At 45.9% G+C, this 27,987-nt stretch overlaps 2 protein-coding genes across 2 annotated transcripts in view; both read left to right on the top strand.

Annotated features, from left to right (window-relative positions):
• Nucleotides 1-27,987, top strand: part of EYA2 (EYA transcriptional coactivator and phosphatase 2) — a 585,490-nt gene that overhangs the window by 280,121 nt on the left and 277,382 nt on the right. The window lies entirely within an intron of this gene.
• Nucleotides 1,834-15,613, top strand: SLC2A10 (solute carrier family 2 member 10). The gene is made up of 5 exons (XM_032767418.2): nucleotides 1,834-2,157; nucleotides 7,980-9,362; nucleotides 11,567-11,689; nucleotides 12,533-12,668; nucleotides 15,162-15,613. The coding sequence occupies exons 1-5, from the start codon at nucleotides 2,154-2,156 to the stop codon at nucleotides 15,256-15,258; spliced, it is 1,743 nt and encodes a 580-aa protein (XP_032623309.1). The 5' UTR covers nucleotides 1,834-2,153; the 3' UTR covers nucleotides 15,259-15,613.

Here is a 27,987-nt window from a genome sequence, read left to right as displayed (position 1 = left end):
TAAGAAAAAGAAAGCTGAGATTCTTTCTAGTCACATGAGTCCAGGAACCTATGGATTAGGGGGGAGGGGAGAGATTGCAAACCCCACAGTTAAATCATGAGATTTGGTAGCACTGGATTCCCAGGAAGCAGAAACTTAACACATTTTTTCCTGAAAAAGAGCTGTGTACCATCATGGTTTTCTGAATAAAAAGGTTGCTTTTAAAATATTTGTCTAGAATTCCCTGCTAAGGTAAATAATGCCTGAGATTATTAACCCTGAAATAATCTTTACAATCAAATGCATTTTTCATTAGTTATCCAACTTGTTTGCTTTTGAAGTCCTCTCATTTTGGGGGGATGAAACTTGGCTAGTTAGTTTCACTTTTTATAGTTACTTTCATGCTCCAGCTCTCCTGCACAAGCCTAATACTCTATGGTTTGAGCTTATAGCATTGAGGGGAAGTGTTTTCATTGGATTAAAATAATCATGAAAACACATATTAGATTTTGTTAAACCCCATGTTTAAAGATTGTATTTATTTGTTTTGGTTTTAGATGTGTGAGTTTAGGCCCTGATTCAAGGAACCAGTGGCTTATGTCCCATTGTCTTCACTACATTCACTTTATGTACATGCTTAAGTGCTTTGGTGTGCAGAGATGAATTTAAGCTTATGCTTAACACTAAGCACTACTGAAGTACTTTGCCTAATGGGGCCTTGACACTGACAGCCCTTGGCACTGAAATCTTCCTTATCTCTGTCCTGCTGGATTGTTTTTCGTAATATACACCCCTGTCCAACCCAAAGCAGAACCAAAGAACCATCAGTTGCCAATCTCTTCTGGTTTTTCCACTTGCACTGGTTTAGAAGCAGTCCTCTAGAAGCAAAGGCTTCCTGCCAGAGCTATCCAGACCCCCTGCAATAAGCAGTGAAGCATTTCACATGTGTTGCTAAAATGATACATAGCATATACTATATTTAGGGTGAGGTTTGGTGTAGATCTGTAATTCCAGCAGAAAATCTTACTCTGGCCCTGGATCCATGTGTTTAGAAATGCACCAATAAAAGCTAAGCTTCAGAACCTGAGCATTTAAGTCGGGGTTCATGATACATTCAGCAGGAGCACTAGAAAACTTGCATGGTCAGGTCGTGGTGTTAACTCTTATGGTTTATTTTTCATCTATCAGTTCTCTAACAGCACCAGTGTACTAGGGCCTTTACAGAGGGCTGTGAAGAAAAGATCCAGGTCCCTTACAAGTACAATCCTAGAGGTAGAGGAACAGTGAGGATGTGCCATGCGCGTTGCAAGGGTTTGTGTTTTTGTCTGTGATGAGGGACAGTTTAAATCTCCTTCATAATTGTCACAGCCTGATTACACTGCGCCCCATACACCCAGAAACACCCTTCCCCTGCCCCGTTATTCTTAGGGAACACGGGAGGGCCGGGTTCATGCAGGAGATTTAAGCTGCCTCCTTGCAACTCACTTTGCAAAAATCCTTCGTCGCAAAGGGAAGCGGATCAACAATAATTCCCTGCAAGGGAGACGGAATCAGTGCTGGAAGAGACAGGGCATACCCCATTACGGGGGGTGGGTACAGAGCGAGTTCTGGCAACTGCTGTTCGCTCCGGGCTCTGCACAGCCACCGGGCCCTTGGGGGGGCAGCTATCCCCGGGCCGGGGAACCAGGACTACAACCCCCAGGCTCCGCCGTCCCCGCTGCAGTAGGCAGGACTCTAGTAACGTGGCGCTGTGCAGCAGCACCCCCTGGCTCGGTGCTGCCGGGCGCTAGAGGGGCTGGCGGGGACGGGAAAGTTTCTGGGCCGGGAGTTTCTGGAGGGTTTCGAGCCGGATTGCGGCAGGCGAGGCGTGCCCGAGCCTGGGGCACCCAGCCGCCAGTCCCGCCCCAGGAGAGAAAAGCGCAGGACTTTAGCGTCTGGCTGCCCGGGAATCCTGTATGTGGATCCCCGGTCCAGGGTCGGGGAGCCCCGCTCCTCTGCGGGTCTGGTTCAGAGCCCCCCTGCTCAGGGCTGCTGCTGCTGCAGCGGGGGCGGATCCCCCCCGCGCACAGATGATCGGAGGGACCTGAATCAGTCGGTTTGGGTTTTACTGCCCTGTCCCGGACTGTTTGGAAACAAACTTGAGCCGAACTCCCCGGCCGGCCTCTCGCATCGCCATGGGTAAGTGCCATGCCCGCACGGCGAGGGGCTGGGGGCGCAGCGGGGGGTGCGGGGCTGGCTGGCTCCAGGCGGAATCCAGGGGGCCGGGCTGGGGGTTGCTTTGTCACTCGCCGCCCGTGCTGGTGATCCCGCTTTGCTGCTGCTTCTCTCCCAGCCCCAGTGACCTCCCCCGGCCCGGATCGCACAGCCCGCCTGGGGGAAGGGGATGGTTTAAGCCTTTAAGGAATGGTGCTTCCTGGCAGGATCTGTGGGGGTGGAGGAGAGATGATCGGGGGGTGATTTGTCGTCTCTCCTCCCGGGAGTTTTGGTGCTGTGAAGGAAACTGGGTTGAATTCGCACATACACAGCCCGGAGGAGGGATTCCTGCTACCTAATCCATAGCAGGGACAGTGAGGGCAGCTTCCCCCCACCTCCGAGCTGGAGGGTTCAGATTCCGTGGCCCGCTCAGTCCTTGGGGTCTCTGCTGAGGCTACCACCGCTTGGAGCTGGGGGCTTTTGTAATATGGATTCCTGTACGCTAGGAATGGGCCTGAGACCCTTCAGCCCATGTCCCAGAGTTCATGGGATATCAGGCTTGATGTTAAGTGAACTGTTACTGATTACTCCAAATACTTCCTTCATTACAACATTGCCACTGATTTCCTAGAGTCCTCTCCTCTCCCTCTGGTGTAGTAGCGGAGAACCACTGTCATTCATTCTCCGCTCGCTAATTTAGATTGAGTTAATCCTCATACCACCCTCCCAGCCAATTCTAGCACACAGGTCTCCGTTTTCAATAAAGGCTAGTGATTTTGGGTGCTACTAATTTTGGGTGCCAACTTCACACACCTTAAAAGGGCTTGATTTTTTGAGAGGGTGGGTGCTCAGCACTTTTTGAAAATCAAGCTCCTGTGGGTGCATCTAGGCACACCCAAAAACAGAGACATCCAAAATCATTAGCCCCCTTTGAATATAAAAGTCACATTTTGTTTTGTATTGGCAAGTTTCATACCACTGTTAAGGCTCTGTGGAGCCAGAACTCTGTAGTCAGGCAGGAGCATGTGTGGTGCTGTATCCCATGAGGCTGAACTGTAGCTGTGTCTTTTTTTTATTGCTAACTGCTTATGGACAGGAAGCACCAGACCAGAAGGCTTATGAAAATGTAGCTAACAGAAAGGATCCGAAAAACACAATGAAATTTTCACACACACAAAAAGTTGACATTTTCAGACTGATTTTTGACAGAATTTTGAATTTAGAAAGCTTTTTACCTAATGTAGCAAATTTTGTAGGCCAAATTATCCTCTCTGCCCCAGCTCATTAATGCTATTCTGGTGATATGAAAGGGTGGAAACAGCTCCCGGGGAACCCCGAGTGAAAGATAATTCCTCAGCCATTAAACCAAGCTGCCGAAACACTTTCTGCCAGCCCCCAATGTGCATGGCTAGTATTTGGGGCACTGACATCTCACACCGTGACCTAGCACACCCATAGTGTGGCTTTGCAGCCAGAGCATCAGTTAAAGCTGCTCAGAGGTGCTGATTTTTGCCAGAAGCTACTGCTTGCTCTTAGACTACAAGGAGCACAAAAGGTGGCTTAAAGCCAACTTTGTCCCCAGCCCCACTTCCTGGGATCAGTGGAGGAACAAAACAACTGAGAATTAGAACCCACTATTAACCTTTTTGTTAAAGGACGTTGCATTGATTGAGAGTGTTGGCACTGGTCTTATGCAAATAATGTCCTTAGTGGTACAAAAGTCAGTTTACCTGAATTCTGACTGGCACCATCAACTACTAGTCTAGACCTGAGCCAAGTGCACACTTGACAGAGAGGCATCGGTGAGACCCACCAAACTTTTTCTCCTTCTGACATTAAGTAAAGAGTCAAGAGAGGAGTGCAAATGTGAAAGCCAAGTGCAGGGATACATGTCATTGAGCCCCCATGACAGCATTGGAATTGACCGAATAGCAAGTTGGATTTAAATCAAAGGTCATAAATCGTTAGTGCCCACAAAGATAATGAGAAGTACAGTAGAATGTCCCTGTCCCCTTTCTGTTCTTATTGAGCAAATATTGTTTCTAATTATCTATATTACACATGTGCAAGAAGTGATTAAGTGTAGGTAACTGCATGGAGGGTAGGTTTTGGCATGTATCATGAGTGGCATAATGAATACAAAAGGCACGACAGAACTCTACAGAATAAATACAAATGTAAATATAGCTTTTACTGAGAAATAACCTTTACTGCATACTGTAATTAGAAGCTAAATATAGACACTTCCTGTAAAGCACAGAATGCAAAACATCTTGGAAAGCTCTAGTTGAGGAAACTTTTCCATATTTCAGTGAGTGTTTCCATAATTTTTTTCCAATAGTCTATTTAAAATAACAGTATTTTAAATTAAAGCAAAACCAGTAACAAAGCATCAGTGTCACATGCTGGAAAACACCATATTACAGAGCTAACTTCTACCTGCGTCTCAACATTCAGGAGAAATAGGTCATTTGGAGTGGTGAACGTTATCTGTACAATTAGTATTGGTGTTGCCCAAAGACCCCAATCAGGTTTTGGGCCCCGTTGTGCTAGGTATTGTACAAACACAGGTGAAGTCACAGTCCCTTGCCCAGAGAACTTAAGGCTTTTGTCACAAAGAAATATGCAGCGCCCGAGCCTGGCCAGGAGAAGTAATTCTCTATTACAAGCCTGTACTTTTTTACCACCACTGCCCAGTTATCCTTATTTTCCATTTGTCAGATTCTCCCACGGTAATTTTTTTCTTCTCTTGTGCTTCCCATCAAGGCTCTCAAAGCACTTTACAAATACTAATTAAGTCCCACAAACACCTCTTCCACGCAGGTAGCTCTGTATTATTATCCCTATTGCACAGAAATGGAAAAATGAGGCACTGAAAAGTTAAGTGACTTGACCAAGGTCATGTGTCGCATCAGAGATACAGGCAGAAATAGAATGAAGGGGTTCTAATTTCTTCTATCATTGGAGAACACTCCTGCCCTAATTTTACTCTAATAGGCTATATATAAAGGCCGGGTATCCTGTGTGGGACATTAGACCTAAATGATGAGACTGAGGCCCCAGGATTTTGTGGCAGGGATCTAGGGATTATGTGGCATGGTCAAGCACTCTACTCCTAACTGCCCTCCACTAGTCTAGTCCAAACCATTTAGTATTCTTTGTGTATCTGATTTATTCTGATATTAAATTCAGGGCTTGTCCAGATACAGAAGTTGCACCAGCTGAATTTAAATCTGGTTAGTTAAACCAGTGCAACTTTTGTGTATGATCTGTCTTATATTGTCTTCATGCTGGTTTTATTGGTTTAACTTGCTCCTGTACATTTACCCACGCAGGTGAAACTGATCTAAACCCAGTTTAAACCAACATAAGAGAGTATGCGTATAGAGTCATATCAGTTTAATACAATCAGCGTAAAATCGTCCCTTTAATTAAAATGGTGCAGCTTTGTGGGTAGACCACATGAGAGAGTCTGCTTTCACTGAAGTCAGCGGGAAAGCTCCCAGTCAGGCCAGGATTTTACCCCAGCCTCAGTTTATTTTGTGCTGCCTCACTGCTTTATTTTCAATATGGTTCGACTGCCTGTACTGACCGTACCTACCAGCCTGGTTACTGGTAGAAGTTTTCAGGGCAGAGCTGGAGGCTTTCAGCATCCAGGAAAGTATGGGGAGTAGCTTTGGTTTTTGGTTCCCAGGGGACAGCTGAGGCCTTTGGTAGGGGGATAGGATGCACTTCCTCTTAGCCTCCCCCTTTTGGTCAGAGGCAGAGGTGGTTTTAAATCAGGGGGTAAGAGGGATTGAGCCACCACCCCAGCAACCCTTGACAGCAAGTAGCTGTGGGCCCCTACACGCACTCCCAACATCTTCCATTGCATTCAGCACTGAAAAACAAGCTCTGTGTTCCTGCTAAAATACTCAGCAGTGAAAGAGTTAACGCTGAAGTTTAAATTGTCCTCAGACTTAAATTAAGGTGACTAGAGCATTTCACACCTCTCAGAGCACACACCACCAACCTGGTTTTGCATTCCCTTTGGCTTTCTTGCCATGATAAGGGCTAGAGACTTCTTTTTAGCTAATGAGATTCTGGAGCATAACTGTGCTGCAATTTCAAAATAATCCACACTCATGCAGCAATTTACCTGCACACACATAATCATGCAATGCAGAGGGGCCTGGCTATATGATACCACTTATCTGGTGAGGAGACATTAAAAGGAAGTCCTTGAGATCTCTGCCTCTGTTATTAGCATTAGTAAAGGGACTTAAAAATGGAGCTTGTCAGAGGAAAGAAAGGGGACACAAAATCGGTTAGTTTAATATTTTCTACTCCTATTACCTCAGCGAGTCCTGTCTCCCTACCCAGGCTCAGATGGAGGGCCAAAGACACAACGTGAGGGAAACAAGTGAAATAATGGTGCAGGAAGTTGTGAATAAAGGCAATCAATTGTGTTAGCATAGCACTGTCTAGAACCTCAGTATCCTGACCTAGAATTTCTGATTGAAATAATTCACCACACTAAAAGTCAGATACAGTAAAGTCAGATCTTGGAATGGAGAAGTTTGGATCTAAAATATTGGACATCCTTTGTAATGAAAAGATGATAGTAGGACAAAGAGGAAGGATCTTCTTAGGAAGTCAGAGTTTATGCTGGACTTCAGGGGAATGGAATACATTTTCCCCAGGGAGGCCTGACCATTGCAGGGAATTAAGGAGGGATTAGGTAAGAAATTAGAAGGAACATGGTAACAAGCAGCAAAGGGTTCACAGGATGGCTCAAGTGGTCCTTTCTAGCCAGGGCCAGCGCTTCCATTAGGCGACCCTAGGCAATCGCCTCGGGGGCCAGGATTCGGGGGGCAGCATTTTGTGCGCTCCCCACAGGGCGCGCGGCAGCTTTCAGTTCCACTCCTGTCACACCGCTGAAGAAGAACCTTCTGCCGACGTGCCGCGGAAAACAGGGCACGCAATTGAGGAGCTCAATGACTGCCGCTGTCGCCTGTGGCATTTGGGCGGAGGGTCCTTCTTCGGCAGCGCGATGGGAGTGGAACTGGAAGCTCCCGCACACCCCGTGGGGAGCGCACAAAATGCCACCCCCTGAATTCTGCCTAGGGCACCAGAAACCCTGGCGCTGCTCCTGTTTCTAGCTCTCTGGTGTGAGAGTTAACAGCCAGGGGTGTCAGTATTCAGCACATAGAGACAGTAACTTGCTCCTCTGATAATTTATTTGTGAAATTCCTACCTGGTGAAAAGAACCCACACAGATGCTTCTAAGTTACAAATTGAGGACTAGAGCATCATAATGGTAACACAACCCACAGAAAAATACAGAAAGGAGAAAACTACATCCCCTGGCTGGGAAGTTGTTGAACATACAGAATAGTTTGGACAGTCTAAGGAGGAATTACCCCGGCTTCTCCACTATAAATCACTGACTTCCAGTTACAGCTAAGTCTTAACTGTGTTCACATTCACACACTAGGCTCACAATTTCAGAACTGTGAGCACAAATATGTGCACCCCTTTCCATGACTAAACTGCATGCGCAGTTGTGATGACTGAATGCACATTCATTGTAATTCCATAAGTACATACCCAGAGAGATGCTTGGTTGTTTATAGGCATGATTACCACAATTGTACACCCAATTGTTGTAATTGTATGTGTAACTTAGGTGCGCAAATGTGCATGCTTGAAAACCTGGCCTCCTTTTATCAGAACAGCTTTTTCCATTTTGTGTAACTAGATAGTTTTCATTATAACGCCAACAGAGTGAATCTTTAAAATTCCACTGTTGCTTGCTTGCTTTCCAGGTCGTGCATTGCTGGTCCTCCTGTTGCCTGCAACAGTCTCTCTCCTGGGTGGGTTAATGTTCGGATATGAGCTGGGGATTATCTCTGGTGCCTTACTGCAACTGCAGATGGACTTTCACCTCAGCTGCTTTGAGCAGGAAATCCTTGTGAGTTCCCTGCTCACTGGGGCTCTCCTTGCCTCTTTGGTTGGTGGGATCCTCATTGACCGTCATGGAAGGAGGAGGGCGATACTGGTCAGCAACCTAATCTTATTGTGTGGCAGCCTCATTCTGACTTTGGCAGGGTCACTTATTTGGCTGGTATTTGGACGTATGACTGTAGGGTTTGCAATCTCTGTGTCATCCATGGCATGCTGCATCTATGTCTCCGAAATGGTGGCTGCTCATCAGCGAGGGCTGCTGGTGTCTCTCTATGAAGCTGGCATCACCATGGGCATCTTACTCTCATATGCGCTGAACTACATCTTCTCAGACATGACTGAGGGGTGGAGATACATGTTTGGATTGGCTCTTGCACCGACTGTCATACAGTTTCTCAGTATCTTGCTCCTCCCGACTAAGCCTGTTGTATTAAACCGATGGCACTGTGACTCTCAGAAGGGCCTCCTTCAACTGCAGAACAATGAAGATGGAGAGGAGACAAAGCCAGAGCCATGTACGGAGAAGCATTATTCCTTTCTTGACCTTTTCAGGTCTAGAGACAACATGAAAAGCAGGACTCTGGTTGGCCTGGGTTTGGTGCTCTTTCAGCAGTTCACCGGGCAACCTAATGTCCTGTGCTATGCTTCCAAAATCTTCCGCTCCGTGGGATTTCAGAATGATTCATCTGCTGTCCTGGCTTCTGTGGGGCTCGGGGTGATGAAGGTGATTGCAACATTAGTTGCAATGGTTTTTGCAGATAAGGCCGGCAGAAGGGTATTATTGATTGCTGGGTGTGTGGTGATGTCTGTCTCTGTCACCGCTATTGGCCTCACCAGCTGGACTGTTCCATTGGATAAGGCGAGAGACTGTAAGACTGCCACAGAGCCCAATGCTTCGTACACCATAGCACAACATCCCATGCAGCCAGGATCCTCCCAACCAGCTGTGTTGTACATCCCACAGACTTCAGCTGCTGGTGAAAGTCAGCTGAGTCCCGGTTTTGCTCTTACCAGAGCAGAGAGTCTTACAAAAGACTTTGCCAGCACTAGAAACAGAGAGATCATTACAGAGTCTTCCCACACTCAGAAAATGGACCTGCCAAATCAGTCCAATGAAGAGACGGTGCAAAACACAAGCTCTCCTTTCAGTGATACTCCCAATAAGGAACATATGATTTTAAATTGGATTACTTTGCTGAGCATGATGGCCTTTGTGAGCGCATTCTCAATTGGATTTGGACCAAGTAAGTATGGCATTTATGCATGCTCTGTCTGCCATAACCCATAGTATAAAAGCATGACTAAGCGTCACAGTACTCTGGAAACATTTGCTATGTACCTGCTTTACAAGGCAGCTGAGGGTCCTGCAACTGAAAAAATATCCCACACTCATGCCTACCTGAATGATTTCATACCGCTCCAGCCCTGCAGACTGGAGGTCTGGTACAGCATCAGTGTAAGGTTCCCCTACATATTACCTCTGCCCTGAGTTATTTTTTTATAGCGTTTTCTGTGGTGTTCATCACTGTAGAAACTGGGCACCTCACAAACATTGAGCTGATCTTCACAACGCCCCTGGGAGGCATGGGGAAATTATTAACCCCATTTTATAAATGGTAAACTGAGGCACAGGGGGACTAAGTGACTTGCCGAAGGGCATGCATGAGGTCAGTGGCAGAGCTGAGAGTAGAATCCATATATCCTGAGTCACAGTCCAATGCAGCCTTCCCTTCTTCCTTACTTGAGCTGGCAGGTCCATCTCTAGGCTTCAAAATATATTTGGAAAACTCACAGCGCCTAATAAGAGAAGGAGGCATTGGCTTGAAGCTACATCTGAAATTTCATGTGTTTTTTAAATAGTTACTGTCCAAAAAGGCCAGTATACATCAGTGCCTCACAGCACAGTTTTTGGTCCCTGGGTCTTCATGGCCCTGTCGACCTTCCACATCTCTTCTGAGAGAGTTAGCAAAGGTGACAAGTCATTACTGCCAACTGGGGTATAGATGCCCATCCACTAGGAACTGAAGTGAGATTATCAACTCATTTCATAGGTGTTACCAGTCACTTGCCACCTGGCAATGGCTTTTAGTCATAACTCGCCTGGACCATGTTTGATAGGTAATCCGCAGTTGAAAGCTTACGTAAAGCACATCCAACCTATCCTCATTCAAAGCTGCCTTTTGTTTTAGGCAATGAAAGCTGTATTACACTTGCCTAAATAGATATTTTGAATAATTTAAAAATTGAATCATTTTTGCTTTTAATTTATTGTTATGTATAGTTACCCCTTTGAAAGTATCCCACTAACATCTGCTCCTTGACCGAATTCCTTGCACGAGCACCCAGACTTGTTACTGAGAGGCTGCTTGTGAGTGCTAGCATGCTGGTATTTATTTATTCTGTTTTCAGTAACACTGTGGTTTTTATTTGGGAGAAAAGGAAACCACATCTAATGAAATTAAAAAGATCTAAGTAAAAAGACAGTAGGTCCACGGTAGGCCTCATAAACTTGACAGCATCTCTATAAGTTGTTTTATGCCATCACATACGGTTTCACAAAATACTGAATTATTTCTGCGACATACCTAGATTATATACTGAAGTGTCCTGCACTCTGTGACAGGTCGTGTGGTCCCTTGGAGATTAGGAGAACTGAATTCTATTCCCAGCTCTGCTGCATACTTTCTGTGCAACCTTGGGTAAGTCAGTTAACCCCTCGGTGCCTCAGTTTCCCCATCTGCAAATCTGAACTGCTACTACTTATCCACCTGTGTAAAGCACTGAGCTCCATGGCCAAAAAGCACAGTGTAGGGGCCCAGTACTGTTGTTATTATTTTATAATGAAATGCATGTAATAGAAACAGCCACCTAGAATCCTGTAAGTTAGACACACGACTGGTTAAGTGTTAGGTGTGATGCTCCAAGACTGAGCTGCATACGTCCCACCAAGTCTAAAGGGAGCAGCCATCCCTGCTCATCTTTCTGGAAATGGCCTCCCTCAGCATGAGAGGCACCCTCACTGTGTGTACTGTTCCCATCTCTAAAAGAGGTGTCTCTGATTTTAGACAAAATGTAGCTCCGTCTCCTGCCTTTATCCTGCTGTTTAGAACTGAGCCTGTTTATGTCCAAAATGTAGCTTCAGGTAACTGAGTTTTTAAGAGCTTTTCTGCAGATTGCTCCTGGGTCCCTCTCCCTGGGCCTTTGCATGTAGTTTGTTTCTATGTTTGTATTTTGTTCCTCCACAAAATAGTAAAGGTGGGATTTTAAAAAACTCTCAGCCTTGGCACTGTCCTGTTGAAGTCAGTTGAAGCTTTAACGTTGAATTCAGTGGATGCAGAGATAGGCCAGTGCTCAGTCCCTGGTAAAATTAGCCTTAAAACTTTCCCACACCCTTTCACACTAAAGTTGCCTAAAGATGCTGTTTTCTCTCCTTCTTTCCTCTCTGCAGTGACATGGCTGGTCCTCAGTGAGATCTATCCTGCTGGAATAAGAGGAAGGGCCTTTTCCTTCTGCAACAGCTTTAACTGGGCTGCTAATTTACTGATCAGCCTCTCGTTCCTTGATCTCATTGGTACGTATAGTCCTCATTTCCTGTTTGCCTTTCCCAATGCAGTCCAAGCACCCTTCAGTTCCCTATTGTCAGGCTACTAGAATCAGCCAGGCTGCCAATGTCCCTACTGGCCACAGGATGCTGTGTGGGGATTGGGCATCATTTCGGGCTGCTGGTGGTTAGAATGGACACAACTCATGTGTGAAGAACTCACTCTGTGTGTAACTCTGTAGTCAAGCCTTGAACTGGGACCCTCCTCTACTACCAGGTGAGACAAAAGGGCACCATTCCTTGGCCACCCTGATAGGAGCCAGGCTGATTTTATCTCTGCTAGAAGTGGCTCCCTGCAGCTTCTGTGTCATCCATGGTGATAAAAACACTATAGCTCTTGCTTCATTCTTTCACATTGGGTTATTTCGTGATGTAGGCAATGGAAATGTTGTACTGGCCAAGTGCAGCAAATCTGAATCAGTCTGGAAAGCACCAAGCTTGCAACTTTTGGAACCCCTTGCTCTTCAACTTTTCTTGCCAGCAGAGCTATCTGATGCACTAGACTGAGAAAATCATCAGGTACTGCTTGGCCTCTGGAGCCGAGGTTAATCCTTGCTCCTTACACAGCTCTGGCAGACTGGGATGTTAGTACTTCAGCGTTCTGGAGCTGTGAGTTGTCTTTCTCACTGATTCACAATCTGGGCCTTGTGCATTTCTCTGCTATGTTTTACAGACTTCTCTAAGTACGATGGCCCCACACAACACAACTGATGTTTGGTCAAGATACCAACTTGCTTCATATGCCAAAGGACATTCAGTGCAAGTGGTGTTATCTCTTGTTAACTCTTCACTCTTTTGTACCTGTTTCTGTAGATGCCATAGGCTTGTCATGGATGTTTCTTCTCTATGGAGTAGTGGGCGTGTCAGCTGTTATATTTATTTATCTTCTTGTTCCGGAAACAAAAGGACAGTCTCTAGAGGAGATAGACCAGCAGTTCTCAAGGAAACGGTACGTACGCTGTGGTGTTGGCTCTTTTCCAGGTCAAAGGATCCTACCCTATGACTTTAGTAGGGGGTCTTTGTAACATACATGAAGGATCAGGCCCCCAGTTATTCATCCGAAAAACAACTGATCTGTGTTACTAAGGGCATGTCTACACTACAGAATTATGTTGACCTAAGTTATGTCATCATACAGTCGCCTCAGTAGTTAAATCACTTTTGCATGTCCATGCTATGGTCCTTGTGTTGGAAGTGCATGTTCTCACTGAGAGCACTTGCATCAATTTAGCTGTCAGGGTGGGGCACTGTGGGATGGTTTCTGAAAGCCATTAACAGTAGATATAAGCTACACAATGTCTACACTGACACTGCATCAACCTAAGTACATCGTGAAGGTATAGATATTAAGTCAGTGTAACGGGGCAGTTACGCCGGTGGGAGCAAATTTTTAATGTAGCCACTTCCATAGTTAAGTCGACACAATGCAGCTTATATAGACCAGGCCTCAATTCTGAATGAGATCATCCACACAGATGTTTAATGCAGTTTAACCAATCCAATTTAAATTCACACCTCCAATTTGTTTGAATTAACTTTCCTAAGTATTCCTGTATAGACAAGTCCTTAGACTGATAACTAGTCAGCAAAATGTCTGTGAATGAATCACTAAAAATCTGAATCGTCTCATCAGCGGCAAGATTGATTTGTGCCATTTATTTATTTGTACTTGATTCATTCCGGAGAATGAGTCTAGACTGGACAGTTTCACGTTCTTATTCTCAGACACCATTACAGTAGTGGCAGGTCAGGGCTGAGGTGCATTAACAGACCTGGGGGGAAATTAGGGAGAAAATTTCAGGGGTTGCTGCAGGTCAGCACTGAGGTGCACTCTTAGCCACGCTATGTGGGAAGCCCAGGATTGGACTAGGGCACATCACAGATCAGGATTGAAGGGCATTGCAGGAGATGCAGAGGAAGGACTTTAGTTTGCCATTTACACCCTACTTATAAATTAGTAGAGTCATAGATTTTTAAGGCCAGAAGGGACCATTTAGTCTGTCCTCCAGTATAACACAGGCCATAGCTTTTCACCCAGTACTTCCTTCATCAAGCCCATAACTTCTGGTTGAGCTAGAGCAGGGTTCTCAAACTGGGGGTCAGGACCCCTCAGGGGATCATGAGATTATTACACGGGAGTCACGAGCTGTCAGCCTCCACCCCAAACCCCACTTAGCCTCCAACATTTATAATGGTGTTAAATATACGAAAAAGTGTTTTTAATTCATAAAGGGGGTCACACTCAAGGCTTGCTATGTGAAAGGGATCACCAGTACAAAAGTTTGAGAACCACTCAGCTAAAGCGTGTCTTTTAGGAAGATGCCAAGGAGGGATTCTGTGCCCACCATAGGATGAGAGGGGAAGAAAAGTAAACACTAACACACTGATAACAGCAGCTGCTCCTAGCTGTGTCATAAGCATACTTCCCAAATCTGGACCTTAGCGTCCAGAAATCTGGGTGCCTGCATGAAACCTTCTAAGCTTAATTACCAGCTTAGATCTTATCTCGCTGCCACCAGACAGAGGATTTACAGTGCCTGTCTCACTCTGGTCTCCCCAAAACCTTCCCTGGGGAAGCCCCAAGAATCCAAATCCCTTGGATTCTTAAAACAAGGAGAAATTAACTATTCTCTCCCCTCCTTTTACCGCCTCCCAGTGCTTCCCTCACAGGCACCCTGAGGATTACTGATTCCAACTCTTTGAATTATCCCTTCCCCAGAGGCACATAATTCAAGGAACACAGAGAGATGATCATTCTCTTACTCCCTTGTTTTCTCCTTCACTCAATATCCCTGGTCTGAATAGCGATTTCACCTTTCGTAATGCTAACACAAGAGATTTCCTCCCCTTTCGCCACGCCCCCCCCTATTACATTTAATACACAAAAAGAACTTAGCCTAACCCAGAAGAGAAATACAAAACACGTCTGAAAAAGAAGACAAAAAAAAATAATAATAATAATAAAAAAGAAAAACACAAAAATAGAAAATATATCAGTATATGGACATATAAAAAGAAATAAGGACATCACAGAGACATATAGCTTAAGAAAAAATAAATAGCAATAACAAGAATACTATATTCCAAAAAAAGATATCAATTTTAATATTCCAAAACCAATGCAACTACTACACAACCTGTAAATTAAAAAATAATAACACGACCCTAATTATTTATACCTAATATGTACTGTAACACCTTGGAACCAACTGAAGCATTCGAACGCTACTGAAGAATAGAAAGCTCCCCTCTACCTAGCCTCGACAGAGCCAGACAAGACACAGACCCAAACATTCCCTCCCCTGAGCTTTGAAAAATCCTGTTCCCTGATTGGTCCTCTGGTCAGGTGTTTGGTTCTCTTTGTTAACCCTTTACAGGTGAAAGAAACATTAACCCTTAGCTATCTATTTATGACAAGCTGACCTTAGTCATTGTCCGGCAGGTTGTTGAAAGGAAACACATTCAGGCGAAGATTTGGAAGAAGGGGAAACTTTGCACATGCTCAGTACCAAAGGGTGGAGCACTCCAGCGCATCCTGAAACAAACCACCTGCAGCGAGTGTCACTGTCAGGAAACAAACAGGGTCTGTGACAGCAAGAAATTTACCCTGGATATCTTCAACATAAGGCAGTCACTGGCTCGAAGGAAAAGCCCTGGCACAATAAGCCAGTGCACTGAACTCATTGCAGTGCCTTGAATCTTGAGACACGGATGTTAGCGATGCTGTAGATTGTGTCCATATATATATATGTGCTATATGTATAGACAATAGCATTCTGGACTCTGAAGAGGGACCCTCTCATTGTTTTGGTATCTTTTATTATTTCAGAGGTTAGAACCTCCCACTGTTTGTTGAATTTATGTTTTTTTGTACTTGAGAAATAAAGCACAACTTATGCCAAGAACTCCGGATTCTGTCCCTCTGCACTATCTGTGTGCAGAATATATATTGTCCTGGTTCAGAGATCTGCTTGCTTCATTACTGTTGCACAGACTGTTCCATGAGCATATCAAAGATTTAACAGTTTGTATTATATATTCTTAGTTTTTTAACTTTTGAGCAGTGCCATAGAGTCTGTCAGGTAATCTAAATAATTGCCCTGACTGAGCAGAGATAACTATGCAGCCAGTGCTAGTCCACAGGGCTATGGGGCAATATTTTCCAGAACGTAGGGGCCAAATGTTCTAAGTAGCCCTCCTCCTAGCTGATTCCATATGATTTTCACCAACAGAAATGGGTATTTGTTTGCACACCTCCTGGGTGTGGTGTTCTGTCCCATCTAATAGCACCAATACCACTTAGAGAGAGAGAAAAAATGAGTCTGCTCTACAGCCTGAGCTAACAGCTAGTTGGCTTTTAGCTCATGTGGTAGATGCTAGTGCATGAGCATCTACCACATGATTTGATCCCACCCGACAACGACCAGGGTCTGTCAGCATTACACACATTTCCCCATTTTGCACACACAGAGGCTCTTTTGCATGCATGGACATGGGTTTTGCTTGCACAAAAGGTTGTGAGTGTGCAGTTTTCAGGCACTTCTTTGAAAATTTGGCCCCAAATTCTGTTTTTGCTTGTTCATTTTATGCCTAATTTTCTAAAATGACCCCTTCTCAAATAGTCTCCTAAGCACATGTATGTCATTCAAAACGACACCATTAATTGATACCACAATCACCTCCTCAGGCAAAAGCCTGTGACTTGGGCTCTGTTGGAGCAATGGAGGAAAGAAGTCCCAAGTTTCAGTGCTGAGGATGAAAACCACTAGGCAGCTCCATAGTGACTAAAGTATTGTTACCATCTGCCAATTGTTTGGCAGCCTATATGAAATGAGTTTGATGGGTCTCAGTGCAGCTGACAGTGGAGAGGTGGCCACAACAGCAAAACTGCCAGTGCAGTTGCTGCTCTTCTTGAGTATTTCCACAGAGAGGGGAAGGGTCACATGGACCATAGTAAATGACCTCCTCTCCTACCTCTAGCTGGAATTCCTTCATTGATTGTACCATTGTACCATTCCCCTTCCCCAAGTGACCTCCCTTGTCAATAGGAACGTTTCATTATTTCTGACTTTCACATCCTCTTTTCATCTTGTGTTGATCAGACAGTAATTTCAGCCCTTACGCTGCCCAGTGGGGGACGTAGTTCAGTGATGACACTTCAGTTCACTTTCCTTTGCTGTGTCCATCATCATTAACAGACAGCTAATGGGAAGCAAGTCCCGATGCTATCAGGATTACTGCAGAAGCAGAACAAGTGCAGAAAGTTCTGAAATATGCCTTTGCTCCATAGCAGAGCTCCACCCTGGGGAACTGGAGGCTCTGAGTCCAGCCTCAGTGTCTCTTTCTGATGAAAACCATTATTCATGCAGTCACTTTCTCCCCATTTGACGCAGTGAGGCACCGTGGCCTTGTCACTCAAAGTCCCTCATTCAAATCCATCCCGAAACCCCACTTCACTCACCATGCCTGCCAGAGACTAGCTGGCTGATACCATGAGTGTGGAGTTATTGGGGATCATCCATCTGTCTCTTTGCTGACAAAACCTCACCCCCACTCTGGATTATAAATATTTTGTACTATCAAGACAAAGCCCATCGCTCTTAGGGTTCCATTTGCATGCCATGCCCTTTCCCGAAGCCTCCATCCCAGTGTCCGCCTGCTACTGTTCTAGGTTATTAATTCTTTGCGGGCAGGAAGTGGGCTTTATTTTCTGTTTGGGAAGCATCTAGCACACTGAAGTGCTAATGAAGACAAACTAATCATCCTCCATTAAATCCATTGCAAAGTAGGACAGAAGCAGGGTCTCCCAGCAAATGTGATTCTCCTGAACTCAAAGGTTTGGAGGACAGAGTCTTCCCAGCGAGAACATCTCCCCGTAACCAGGCTTGGAACTAGGAACTTTATTTTCCAAAACTGTTGAGTGCAGCTGGTCAGGTAATGGTTATAGATATCTGCTGCTCTTCCTTAGAGTCCCCCCTACACACACTCCTGTGTCCTTGAGCCCCTATTACCAGTGTGAGCTCCAGTTACCACACACAAGCTCTGATGAGCTATGGAAAGGGAATGTCTTTCACTGATTCTCTGGGCTGGGATTACAAGGGTGGGGGCGGGGGAATGACACACTGTTTTACTTGGTAAGCCACCACCTTGATTTCATGTACAACGTGATATACCAGAATCAGTGTAATGACTTTGCAGTGCAGACAAAGGGGATAGGAATCTTCTCTGTGGCACACTAAAAAATAGGCATAAAGTACTGGGATGTCAGGACACTTGCTCAAACTCCTCCTTTTCAGTCATCATTCCCCATGGTACAAACGCAGCCGCAGCTCCTGTGTGCTCGTTAGGCTTTCATATTTTTTAAATGTTTATTCTGACTCAATGAATAGTGCAGGGCATGTCTTGTCTTCTAAACCGACTGCATCTGCATAGCACAGTCGGGAAGGGTAGTCCAGTGGTTAAGAAACTAGCCTGAGAATTGGGAGAGCCGGGTTCAAGTTTGTGACTCTGGCAGTGATTTCCTATATGACCATTGTCCCTGGGCCTCATTTTCCACATGTGTAGAATGAGGATAATTTTTCCCTGTCTCTGCAGAGTGTTGTGAGGTTAAACTCATTTAAGTCCGGCATGGCTCATTTCCTTTTAGCTCTGAGTTATGGACACACTGGAGAGCTTACAGTGGTGCAGCTGCTAGCTCTCTAGTGTAGCCACTCTAAACTGATGGAAGAGAGCTCTCCCATTGACTTAATTAATCCACCCCCAATGAGTCGGCAGCAGCTGATATAGTGCTGTCCACACCAGCACTTAGGTCAGTGTAACTTATGTTGCTCAGGGGGTGACTTATTCACACCCCTGAGTGACATAAGTTATATCTACATAAATGATAGTGTAGACAGCCTTATACACAACTGAGACAGCAACCATCTCTTGTGCTCCACCAAGAACAGCAGACTTGGTTGTCTGTTCAATATCCCAACCAGGACCTGTCTGCTTTCTCCCATACCACCCTGTGTACATGGAAGGAGCTCACTATAAACATCTGGGAAGTCACCACACTGTGGTTCTTCCAAACTGCTTCCATCTCTGCCATGACACCTACAAAATGCTTGACAATATTTTAGGCAGCTGGAGTGCAAAGACTGCAGCTTATTGCTCTAGCCAAAACTGTCTCTACCTTGCGCTTCCTCCACTCCATCTGTGTGTTGTATTCACCAGTTGTCTCTCATTTTATACTCAGATGGGGGGGGGGGGGACTATCCTTAAATGGGCATACAACACCTAGCACAATGCGGCCCTGATCGGTGGCCCCTAGGAACTTCTGTAATATATAAATAATATTTGAAAGGAACTTACTCAAAAGATGCAATAGATTGAGTCCTCCCTAGGGACTGGGTAATATTGGATTGGTCCTGTCCCATGACATTATCTTCAGGATAACCTCTGAGGAAGGAATGCTAAAGCCCATGAACTGGCCAAAGCTGGAAAAGGTGACTCATACCCGCCCCTCACAGGAGCACATCACATTCTGACACTGCTGCTGGGTGGGCCTGAGCAATGTGCACCACAGTGATTTATCCCAGGCAATGCTGCCTCCTAAAGTGATTCTGAGCAGGGAACAGGAAAATGTCATGTGCCGCTTGGGAACAAAGTGACCTATTGCCCTTCTCTGGAAGGTAAATGAGCCTGCGTTGTGATAGTTGGAACATCATCATCTCGGTGCTATGATTAGCACATATGGGTCTGGAAGTCTGACCCAATCCAAGAAGGCAGGTTGGGGTACACAAGAGGGGCTTTTAACTGCTGAAATTATAAATTCAAGAGAACTTCATCACCCATAGTGAGAAGATGGGTGCTTAGTGGGCATTATAAAGGGAAGAGGAGAAGGATCTGAGGTAAATCACAAAGCCCTATTCATGGTAGATTTTGCATGGGCAGCAAAGAATTCAGAGGTGAAGGGGTAAAGGTTGGAGTTAACAGGAAAAATACAAACTACCCTACTGCGAACCTTGGGGTGATTTGCCAATGGCACTTTGCTGCCTTTTCAGCAGGGTCTTGGGGCCTACAAGGATCACATAACACAGCTGGACACGCGTAACTATTTCTTTGCACTCCAGACCCCTCAGCAACACAGCCTCTCAACACCAGCTAGGATCACAGGCCATAGCCCATTAGACCATCAGCCCGCCAGGCCTGGTATCTTGCTTCCCAGGTGACAAGTACTTTATTTTTCAGAAGATGGGGGGAGGGGAGGCAGGAAAGCCTCCAGAGTGCAGCACCTAGGTAGTTGTGCAATGCTATACCTGCATGGGAAATGGCTCTGTGTAGACCTGTTGCCTCCTCCAAGCTAATACTGTTTGGGGAGTGGAGCTGCAACCACTTCAGCCATGCCATGCATAGCCAAGCCCACAGTTTGGTCAACAGTTCCCCAAAGGAAGCAGTTTTGTGTGTCTTACCTGAAGGGAATAAAGTGCATTATTTACTTTTTACCACTAGATAGAGCCCTGGGATTGGGATAAACCCTTTCTGTTTGTCCTGGAGGCAACATTATCCTCTGGTTTGCTTTGTGCATTCTCCCACTGGTACTAGGGTTTCTCAGGATACATTTTTTGGTTGCCTCAGAGTACAGCCACCAACTCACACTTTTTCCTAAAATACTTAATTAGCTTTAGGAAAAACAAATAAATATGCACAAATACATGTTCCAAATCATAGTTTATTTATTGCTAGCTACTAAGTCTGCTGTGAAAAATGATATTAACAAACATACACGTATCACTTTTCACAGTAGACTTACTTAGACTTGGCAAGCCTGGGGACAAATTAAGTCCTGGATGAGGGGTCGGTGGAGGCAGCGTGGGGCTGGAGCCTGAAGCCTCATGGCCAGGGCCTGGGGACAGAGCCTGAAGCCATTCAGAGGGAGCCTGCCGCCCTGCCACCCCAGGGCTGAAGCCCAAAGTCTGAGCCCCATCGCCCTTGGGAAGGTGGGGAACTCACTGGCTGCCTGCTCCACCAGCGTTGTGCCCCTAGTGTCTCTAGAGGGGGGCAGGACCCAACCCCTGCTGGCAGCCCTAGCAACCAACACCAAGGGAGTGCATCCAGGAGCAATGGAGGCGGGGGGGGTGCTACTTTGACACACACACCCCCATCACAGCCCTGGAGGTTGCAGCCACAAGAAAATTCCCTTGTGGCCGCATTTGAGAAATGCTGTGCTAACTGCATCATCTGTGTTTAGTTTTATTTTTCTTGCAGATAGGTTAAAATTGGACTGCTCCATCACGCACTGACAGGGCACCAGTGAAAAACGTCAACCAGCCCCAACCAGAAAGCCAGTGCTCTTCCCATTCTGATCAGGGATTGATTCCGTCTCGGGCAGAGCCAGAATGGGTCAAGCCCTAAAACCAGGGGACACTTGCTCCTTGATCCCCTTTTCTGTCTCCTCATTCGTTGTGCTCAGTGTAGCCGAGTGGGGAAAGTTGCCAATCGTAAATTTCTATGAAAAATGAGGTGAGCAGCAGGGAATTGGCAACATTTTGACCAGCTCTAGCAATTAATGGCCATGAACCTGAATGCCATATTGTTGGGAAGAAGGAATTATTGTGAAAGTGAGAGGCTGCAGTAGAATAAGGGACAAGACTTGGCTCCTGTCCCTGTGAACTCTGTGCTGAGGACCAGCTCCTGCTGCCTCTGAGCTCTGTCCTGGGACTCCTAGTCCAACTCCTGCCTCTGAGGGGTAGTGAAATTAGAGTGGATGCTGTGGTTTTATCCTTCAATTGATTAATAAGCAATAACTCAGCTCACTTCCCCTCCCGCTCCCTTACAGGAGGGAGCCGGAGCAGAAAATGATTTTCTGTATTAGCAGAAAGGAACTCAAGCATTTCCAGGATATGCCAAACTAGTTTCCTTCATAATCTTCTACCTAGACAAATGAGTCCCTCTCTAAATTTGTGGCCTATTAGCACAGACACAGGCTGTTTTTCTTCCCCTCTCTTCTGAGGCAAAGGCCTTGTAAGACTGGGGGATACAGAAATGCTTGAGGTTGTGATAAATCTTTAGTGGGGTTTTGCTTCCTTTACTTTCACAATATTTTCTTTAGTTTCCTAGCCAAATATTTCCTAAGGAAAGATTTCTGACTTCCTGTGCACTGCAGCTCAACATCTGTCCACTTCAGGGGCTGAAGTAATACCCTGTTAAGGGGGTTTTGATGTCAAGCCAAATCCCCTCGTGGTAACGACTTGTGAGGTTCTAGCAACCTGCTCACCCCATCTTCACCCCAAACAAGCCCCCGTTTGCTCTCTTCACTTGTGCTATCATTTCATTTTTCCCACTGCAGTGGGGGTGGTGGGTAAATAGTCTCCCTTCTCCCAGAGGTCACTGCTGGATAAAATTTAGGTAGTGAGAATTCTACAAGGCCACTCACAGCTAACACCTGCTCATCCAAACTGGCAAGAGAGAATTTAATAAATCTCTGCCAAAGAGGAAGGGATGGAAGGATCCTTTGGAATGATTTAACGGGAGGACGCTGCCACTGGACAGCATAGACGCCACCAGGAATATGGCTGTTTGAGGTTGTGGCTTGCTATGAAAATGCCATTAGGGTGTGAGTTGTCATGGGGGATGATAGGGAACACACAGGTCAAATGGATAAAAGCTCTGGAAATCCACACCTGAGCTTTATGGGCCACAGTTCCAAATAGGCAGGCTCTTTGCTGAGGACACAATCTGCATCTGCAAAATTTGCACTTGCTATTTTATACCCTCGTGTCTGGCTACCTCTCACTGTGGGCGAAAAGCACCTGCATGGTACTCTGACGTGCTTCTCACAATTTGCTTGTGGGGCACAAATATGTGGATGTAAATTGCACCTGCTAGAGGAGAATCCAGGACTCAGGCTGATTTCAGAGGTGAGGGCCACAGTTAAGGTGACCAGATGTCCCAATTTTATAGGGACAGTCCCAATATTCAGGGCTTTGTCTTATATATTGCCTATTACCCTTCCACCCCCATCCCGATTTTTCACATCTGGTCACCCTAGCCACAGTCATCCATGGTAAATCCAGTACAACTCTGGACTAGAATTCCCCACTGGCTCACTCTCTGGTGTACATTATATGTGGGGTGCAAATGGGCCTAGAAATGGGGAAATAGCATAACTTGTACTGATTTGGCATCAGTTGGGAGGGCACAAGTTCTAGGATGAAAGGGCCATGTGGGGTGTAGCAAGAAAAACAGCAAGTGGAGGGGTGTAAATTTAAGTAGATTTGAAGTCAGTCGAGTAAATCAGGGATTAATTGAACCTGTTCTGTCACTCGCTCTCTCTGATCTGAAGAACAGGCGGCTGCTTGCGTCTATCATTTATGTCCAGGAAAGTGACATGCAGCCCTTGGCAGTTTCCCGAGTGATCTGGGCAACCCTCCTTGAAGCCATTCTGCTCCTTGTCTGACAAGGCTAGGCTATGGCAGTGGAGGAGAGGGTGAGATGTGCCTGTCTCATGTGGAGGGGTAAAGCTTGTAAGTGTCACTGGATCTTTCTGATGTCGCATTTTGCAGACATGGATCATAGGGCCAACGAAGAGTTGGGGGAAACATTGCTCAGGGTTGCAGTGATTTTGGTCCCATTTTCTGAACACGGGATCTGGCAGCAGATGCTCCCGTTGAATCCCACAATAGCAGGCGACACAGAAAGGCGACTTCATGAAGGTTTCCAACTAAATCCCTCTGGCTTCCCAGGTGCAGGGATTCTGGGAGAAGCGCTATGCATTTGTCAGCCTGCTCTCTAGGACTGCAGTTATTTAGCACTAGCCAGACTGGCTGTGTTCATCCTGCATGTTACAAGAGCAGCAACTCAGAGACCCTGGAGGTGAGGGTCTTGTAGGCTGCAGCACTAACGGGTGAACCTAGTGCGGAATCTGCCCCTGGCTAGGCTACTGGGAGCAGCACTGAGCTGGCTGCAGTTGGGTCACTCTTTGCACATCTTACAAAGGGAAGGCACAGCCATCAGACAAAAGGAAACTCCCCTGCTTCCACTTCCAAGCAAACTAGAAGTGAAAGAACAGGGAGAGGACTAACAATGATCACCAGACCACTCCAAGAACTCCAGGATGCTCAGGATTATCCGTTCTGCACTGTACAGACTGCAGCACCTTCTTGCTACCATGGGGAGGAGATCCAGGTCTTTTCAAACTGCACTGAACAAAACTATCCCACTGCTTTCAAGTCTTCCAGCTCCACACATTGTAAATCTAATCATGCCTGAAGCTACTGCCCTAGCGTCCGGATCACAAACATGGACACTGACAGCGAGTTTCCCATGGCAGAGTGGGTTGGAGGGCTATCCTGCATGTGTATACATAACTGATAACTAGAAGATCAGTCTGCCCCACGGATTTGCTGGATGCTACTGAGTGACATGAATAAAGGATTGGTGACAATTGGAAAGGTCCAAATTAGTTCTAAAACCATTGCAGAGCTGGAGAAGAAATAAAAGGATTTTTATTTCATTAGAAACTTTCTAACCACTTGTAAAGTGCCCAGGAATGTTTTGATCACCATCCATGAAGCGGCAGATTTCCACAGAAGATAGATGTGCAATTGTACATTTGTTCACTCTGTTACTATGACTGCACACACACACACAGACACACATGACCAGAACTGGCTATTTACAGAGGCAAATACCCAACTGGTACATTGAATCATGGGAACTATGTGCAGAATTTTAGTTATGCTTGGCTTAAGTGCACTATTTATTAATGAATTTTTTAAAGACTATTGAGAGGGCAGAGTATTTGGTGAGTGCTTTTTTTCATGTAGAATAGTAAAAATCCAAATAAATACATGGAAATAAGTAAGTGTAACCCTGAATTTGTTTGTTAACCCTGTCCAAACCAACCTCAGAAACATGCCCAGAACCCTGAAGGTGGAAATGTAAAGCTTCGAGAGGCAGAGGAATTTGGCACCGCTGCTGTGTCCTAGAGCCATAATCGCGGTAAGGCTGTCTAGGCATCTGCAGTACTGGTAAGTATTGTAAAGGGTCTCATAATCCCCATGACAGTTACCTACCCACTGTAAGAAATAAAACTGGGAATGGGGGGTACATATCATTCTTGTGTGTAGGAAGACAGCACCCCAGGGATCACTGCATGGTGAGTACAGGCTCTAGGTCCCCACTCCAGGATGGAAGAAGCAGGGACAAATGAAATATAATTGGAAAAAATATGAACCGGAAGATGAGATGTTTAATATACTCCAGATCCAGCACAAGACCCAGAGCTGCACAAAAACCCACTCCTTGTTCTGGAACGAAGATCCCATCCCACTCTGAGGAGAATCTAATATACAGAGTGTGTGTCATGGTGTGTTATGTTACCCTTGTCTGACTTCAGGCATTGTACACATCATACTGTTTTCTAGCAGGGGAGCCTAACCCTGAAAGCCAGCATGAAGGAATGGGCTCTGCTTCTCCTGGCTGTCTCCCTCCCTTCCTGTGCTCTCTAGTTGTGTTTCTCCACCACTCTTTCCAGGAGAAGCAGATCTGAGCTCTCTGTGCATATCAGTAACAAGCTGGAGTGAGCCAGTCTACATTTGCACACTGCAGCTCCTGCTAGGGTTCCTGTGTTTGATATCTTTGGCTTGCATCCTTGTACTTCCTGTCTCTATCTAGCCTTCTTGCTTTTGCTTCTGCCTTTGGCTTCAGCACTTCCAGCCTTCACTCTTTGCCTCAGCTTATTAAATTGACAGAAGGAGGGATGCTGTCATTTTTAATCAAAGGGGCCATTTGGTTCCTCCTGTTCTCTCTTTAAGCATTTTAGTGCCTACTAAATTATATCTTATGGCAACAGGCCACATCGTTTTGTGGCTCCCATTGTCCATGCTGGATTGTATGTTAATGAGCAAGGAACATGCTGGGGGGGTGGAAGGGAGCTGCCCACTTCCCAAACACCAGCAGGGATTTGTAAAGTGAGCTGTTCTGGCTGCTGCCAGCTAAAGATCAGACACTAGACTTTCCTGCCGCTCTTATACAACACACAAGAGCCCTCTGACTTCAGTGGGAGTTACACACACAAAAGTACTAGGCAACATAGAGTCCATCATTGTGTCATTGGACTCCGTGGGTTAAATTCTGCCTTGATACAAGCGAGCACAATTCTTGTCAACTTCAGCAGGAGAGCCTTCTGCTTATGCCTTTGCTGGATTTGATCCACTAAATAGGCATGTTTCCATCCTGAGCTGGTCCCAGCTGGGTATCATCTCCCCTTGGCTAAGCTGATAGGAGCTGCACTGAGTGGGTCCCACTTGGAAGTCATTTCCCCTTGTTTGATTTAATAGGAGTCATACTAGTCCCAGCTGAGAATCATTCCTACCAGGCTCACAGAACTCAATCTCAACAGTCCTAGCAACACACTGACCAACCTGGGCTATCAGATGGGAATGAAGTTTGAAGAACTTGACCTCTTTGCGGTGGCAAGTAAGAGAAATCAGAGACTCCCATCAAATGAGGGGGGTTAGCAACAGTCTATCACTGAAATGTAGTACTGGGCCTGAATATGCAACATGGGCACGGTTTAAAATACTGTTTAAAAGAAGCTCATCTCTGCTGATAAGGCAGTTGGTATTGTAGAGCAGCATGCAATCTCCAAGAGCTGCCATGCTGGCAAAGTCGCAGAGGCACAAGAGGAATCTGGAATTTAGGCTCATCTGCAACATTCTTTTTCACATCATTATTATTAATAATTAGTATTATTTTAATAGCAACACAAATTAACCTCCAAATTAGCATTTTATTTTTTGCCTCTAGAAAAACCCCAAATGCACACCCCCATTGAGCCAGCAGATGCTTAGCTACCCAATTTATTCACACAAATTTGTGTTTCTGTGCTCATCAAATATCACATAGGTTGTAAGCTCTTTGGGGCATGGACCATGGGCACTGGCTTTCTCCTTGCCCCAGGGGGCTCAACCTCTGTTCTGCCCCAAGCCCCGCCCTCACTCCACTCCTTCCTTCAAGCCCCCACCCCTGCCCTGCCTCTTCCCACCTCCGCTCTGCCCCAGGCCCTACCTCCACTCCATCCCTTCCTCCAAGCCCCTACCCTTGCCCCACCTCTTCCTGCCCCCACCCCACCTCTTCCCACTCAGTCCCACCCTCTCCCCCAAGTGTGCTCCATCTCCAATCCTCCCTTTCCCCCCAGTGCTCCTGCATGCCACAGACCAGCTGATCTGCAATGGGCAGGAGGCACTGGGAGGGACCGGGAGGAGTTGACTGGCAGGGCTGCCAGTGGATAGGAGGGACTGGAGGGGAGGGGAGGAGCTGGCTACTGGTGGGTGCTTAGAGCTAATTTTTTTCCTTGTGTGCTCCAGTCCTGGGGTACCCATGGAGTTGGCACCTAAGGCAGGGACCATCTTTTTATTCCGAGTTTGTGTGGAACCAAGCACAATGGGATCTTGGGCCATGACTGGTGCTTTTAGGTGCTACTGAAAGGCAAATAATAAATCATAATTATTATAATATTTGCATATGCAAAACCACAGGTGCAAAATGGCTGGCTTGGCTGAGACTTCTGAAAATGTCTCTCTGCAGTCCATATTTATGAGAAAAATAGAGTTAACCAAACGGACTGCCAGATAAAGATCAAAAAGATGGGGGAAAAGAATGAAAGAATTCCCTCTATATTCCCTTCAGAGGCAGAAATGCTCATCTACCTCTGCACTCTGCTTTTCTCCTTTCTCACATTTGGGACTCTTTTCCCATATCAGCTCAGGAATGGTTTGCATATTTGTTCAAACTCATCTCATTGTATTTTCCAGCTCAAATATTATTTTTTCAGATGCCTCTCTTCCTGACGGAATTGGAATGGAGAATACAAAGGATATCTCCTGAGATGCTCCCTGAGCTTTTCCTGCCCACTGGGAAGCTTTGGCTCCATGCCACAGCTGGAGAAAACCTGGCCTGGCTGAACAAATTTGATTACTGAGCTCACAAGTCTGGGAGTAATTTAGGCTAATGGCAAAAATAAAAGTGGGACAAGCGAGGACAAGCAAGAGTGTTAAGAAGAGTGGAGGTGAGGAGAAGAATTGAATTGCAAGCTGTTTGGGGGAGAGGCGATCCGTTCGTTTTGTGTTTGTACAGTGAGCAGTGCAATGGAGCTCACCTCCATTATATAATAGCTGTTTCGTGGCGCAAGTGCTGGGAGGGAAGGAGGAAGTGGGGAGAAGCAGGATATGGCAGCATGCTCACAGAGGAGGGGAAGATAAGCTGGAGCGGGGGGGTGGGGC

The sequence above is a fragment of the Chelonoidis abingdonii genome, chromosome 14, assembly GCF_003597395.2.
Source record: "Chelonoidis abingdonii isolate Lonesome George chromosome 14, CheloAbing_2.0, whole genome shotgun sequence".
NCBI lineage: Eukaryota > Metazoa > Chordata > Testudines > Testudinidae > Chelonoidis > Chelonoidis abingdonii.
The sequence above is the reverse complement of the archived record's forward strand: the minus strand, read 5'-3'. Positions and strand labels throughout refer to the sequence as shown.

Bases quoted from the DNA above. Each gene is read 5' to 3' on its own strand.
- SLC2A10 (XM_032767418.2), top strand. The intron at 9,363-11,566 runs GTAAGTATGGCA...TCCTCTCTGCAG, and splicing joins CTCAATTGGATTTGGACCAA to TGACATGGCTGGTCCTCAGT. The intron at 11,690-12,532 runs GTACGTATAGTC...CTGTTTCTGTAG, and splicing joins CTCGTTCCTTGATCTCATTG to ATGCCATAGGCTTGTCATGG.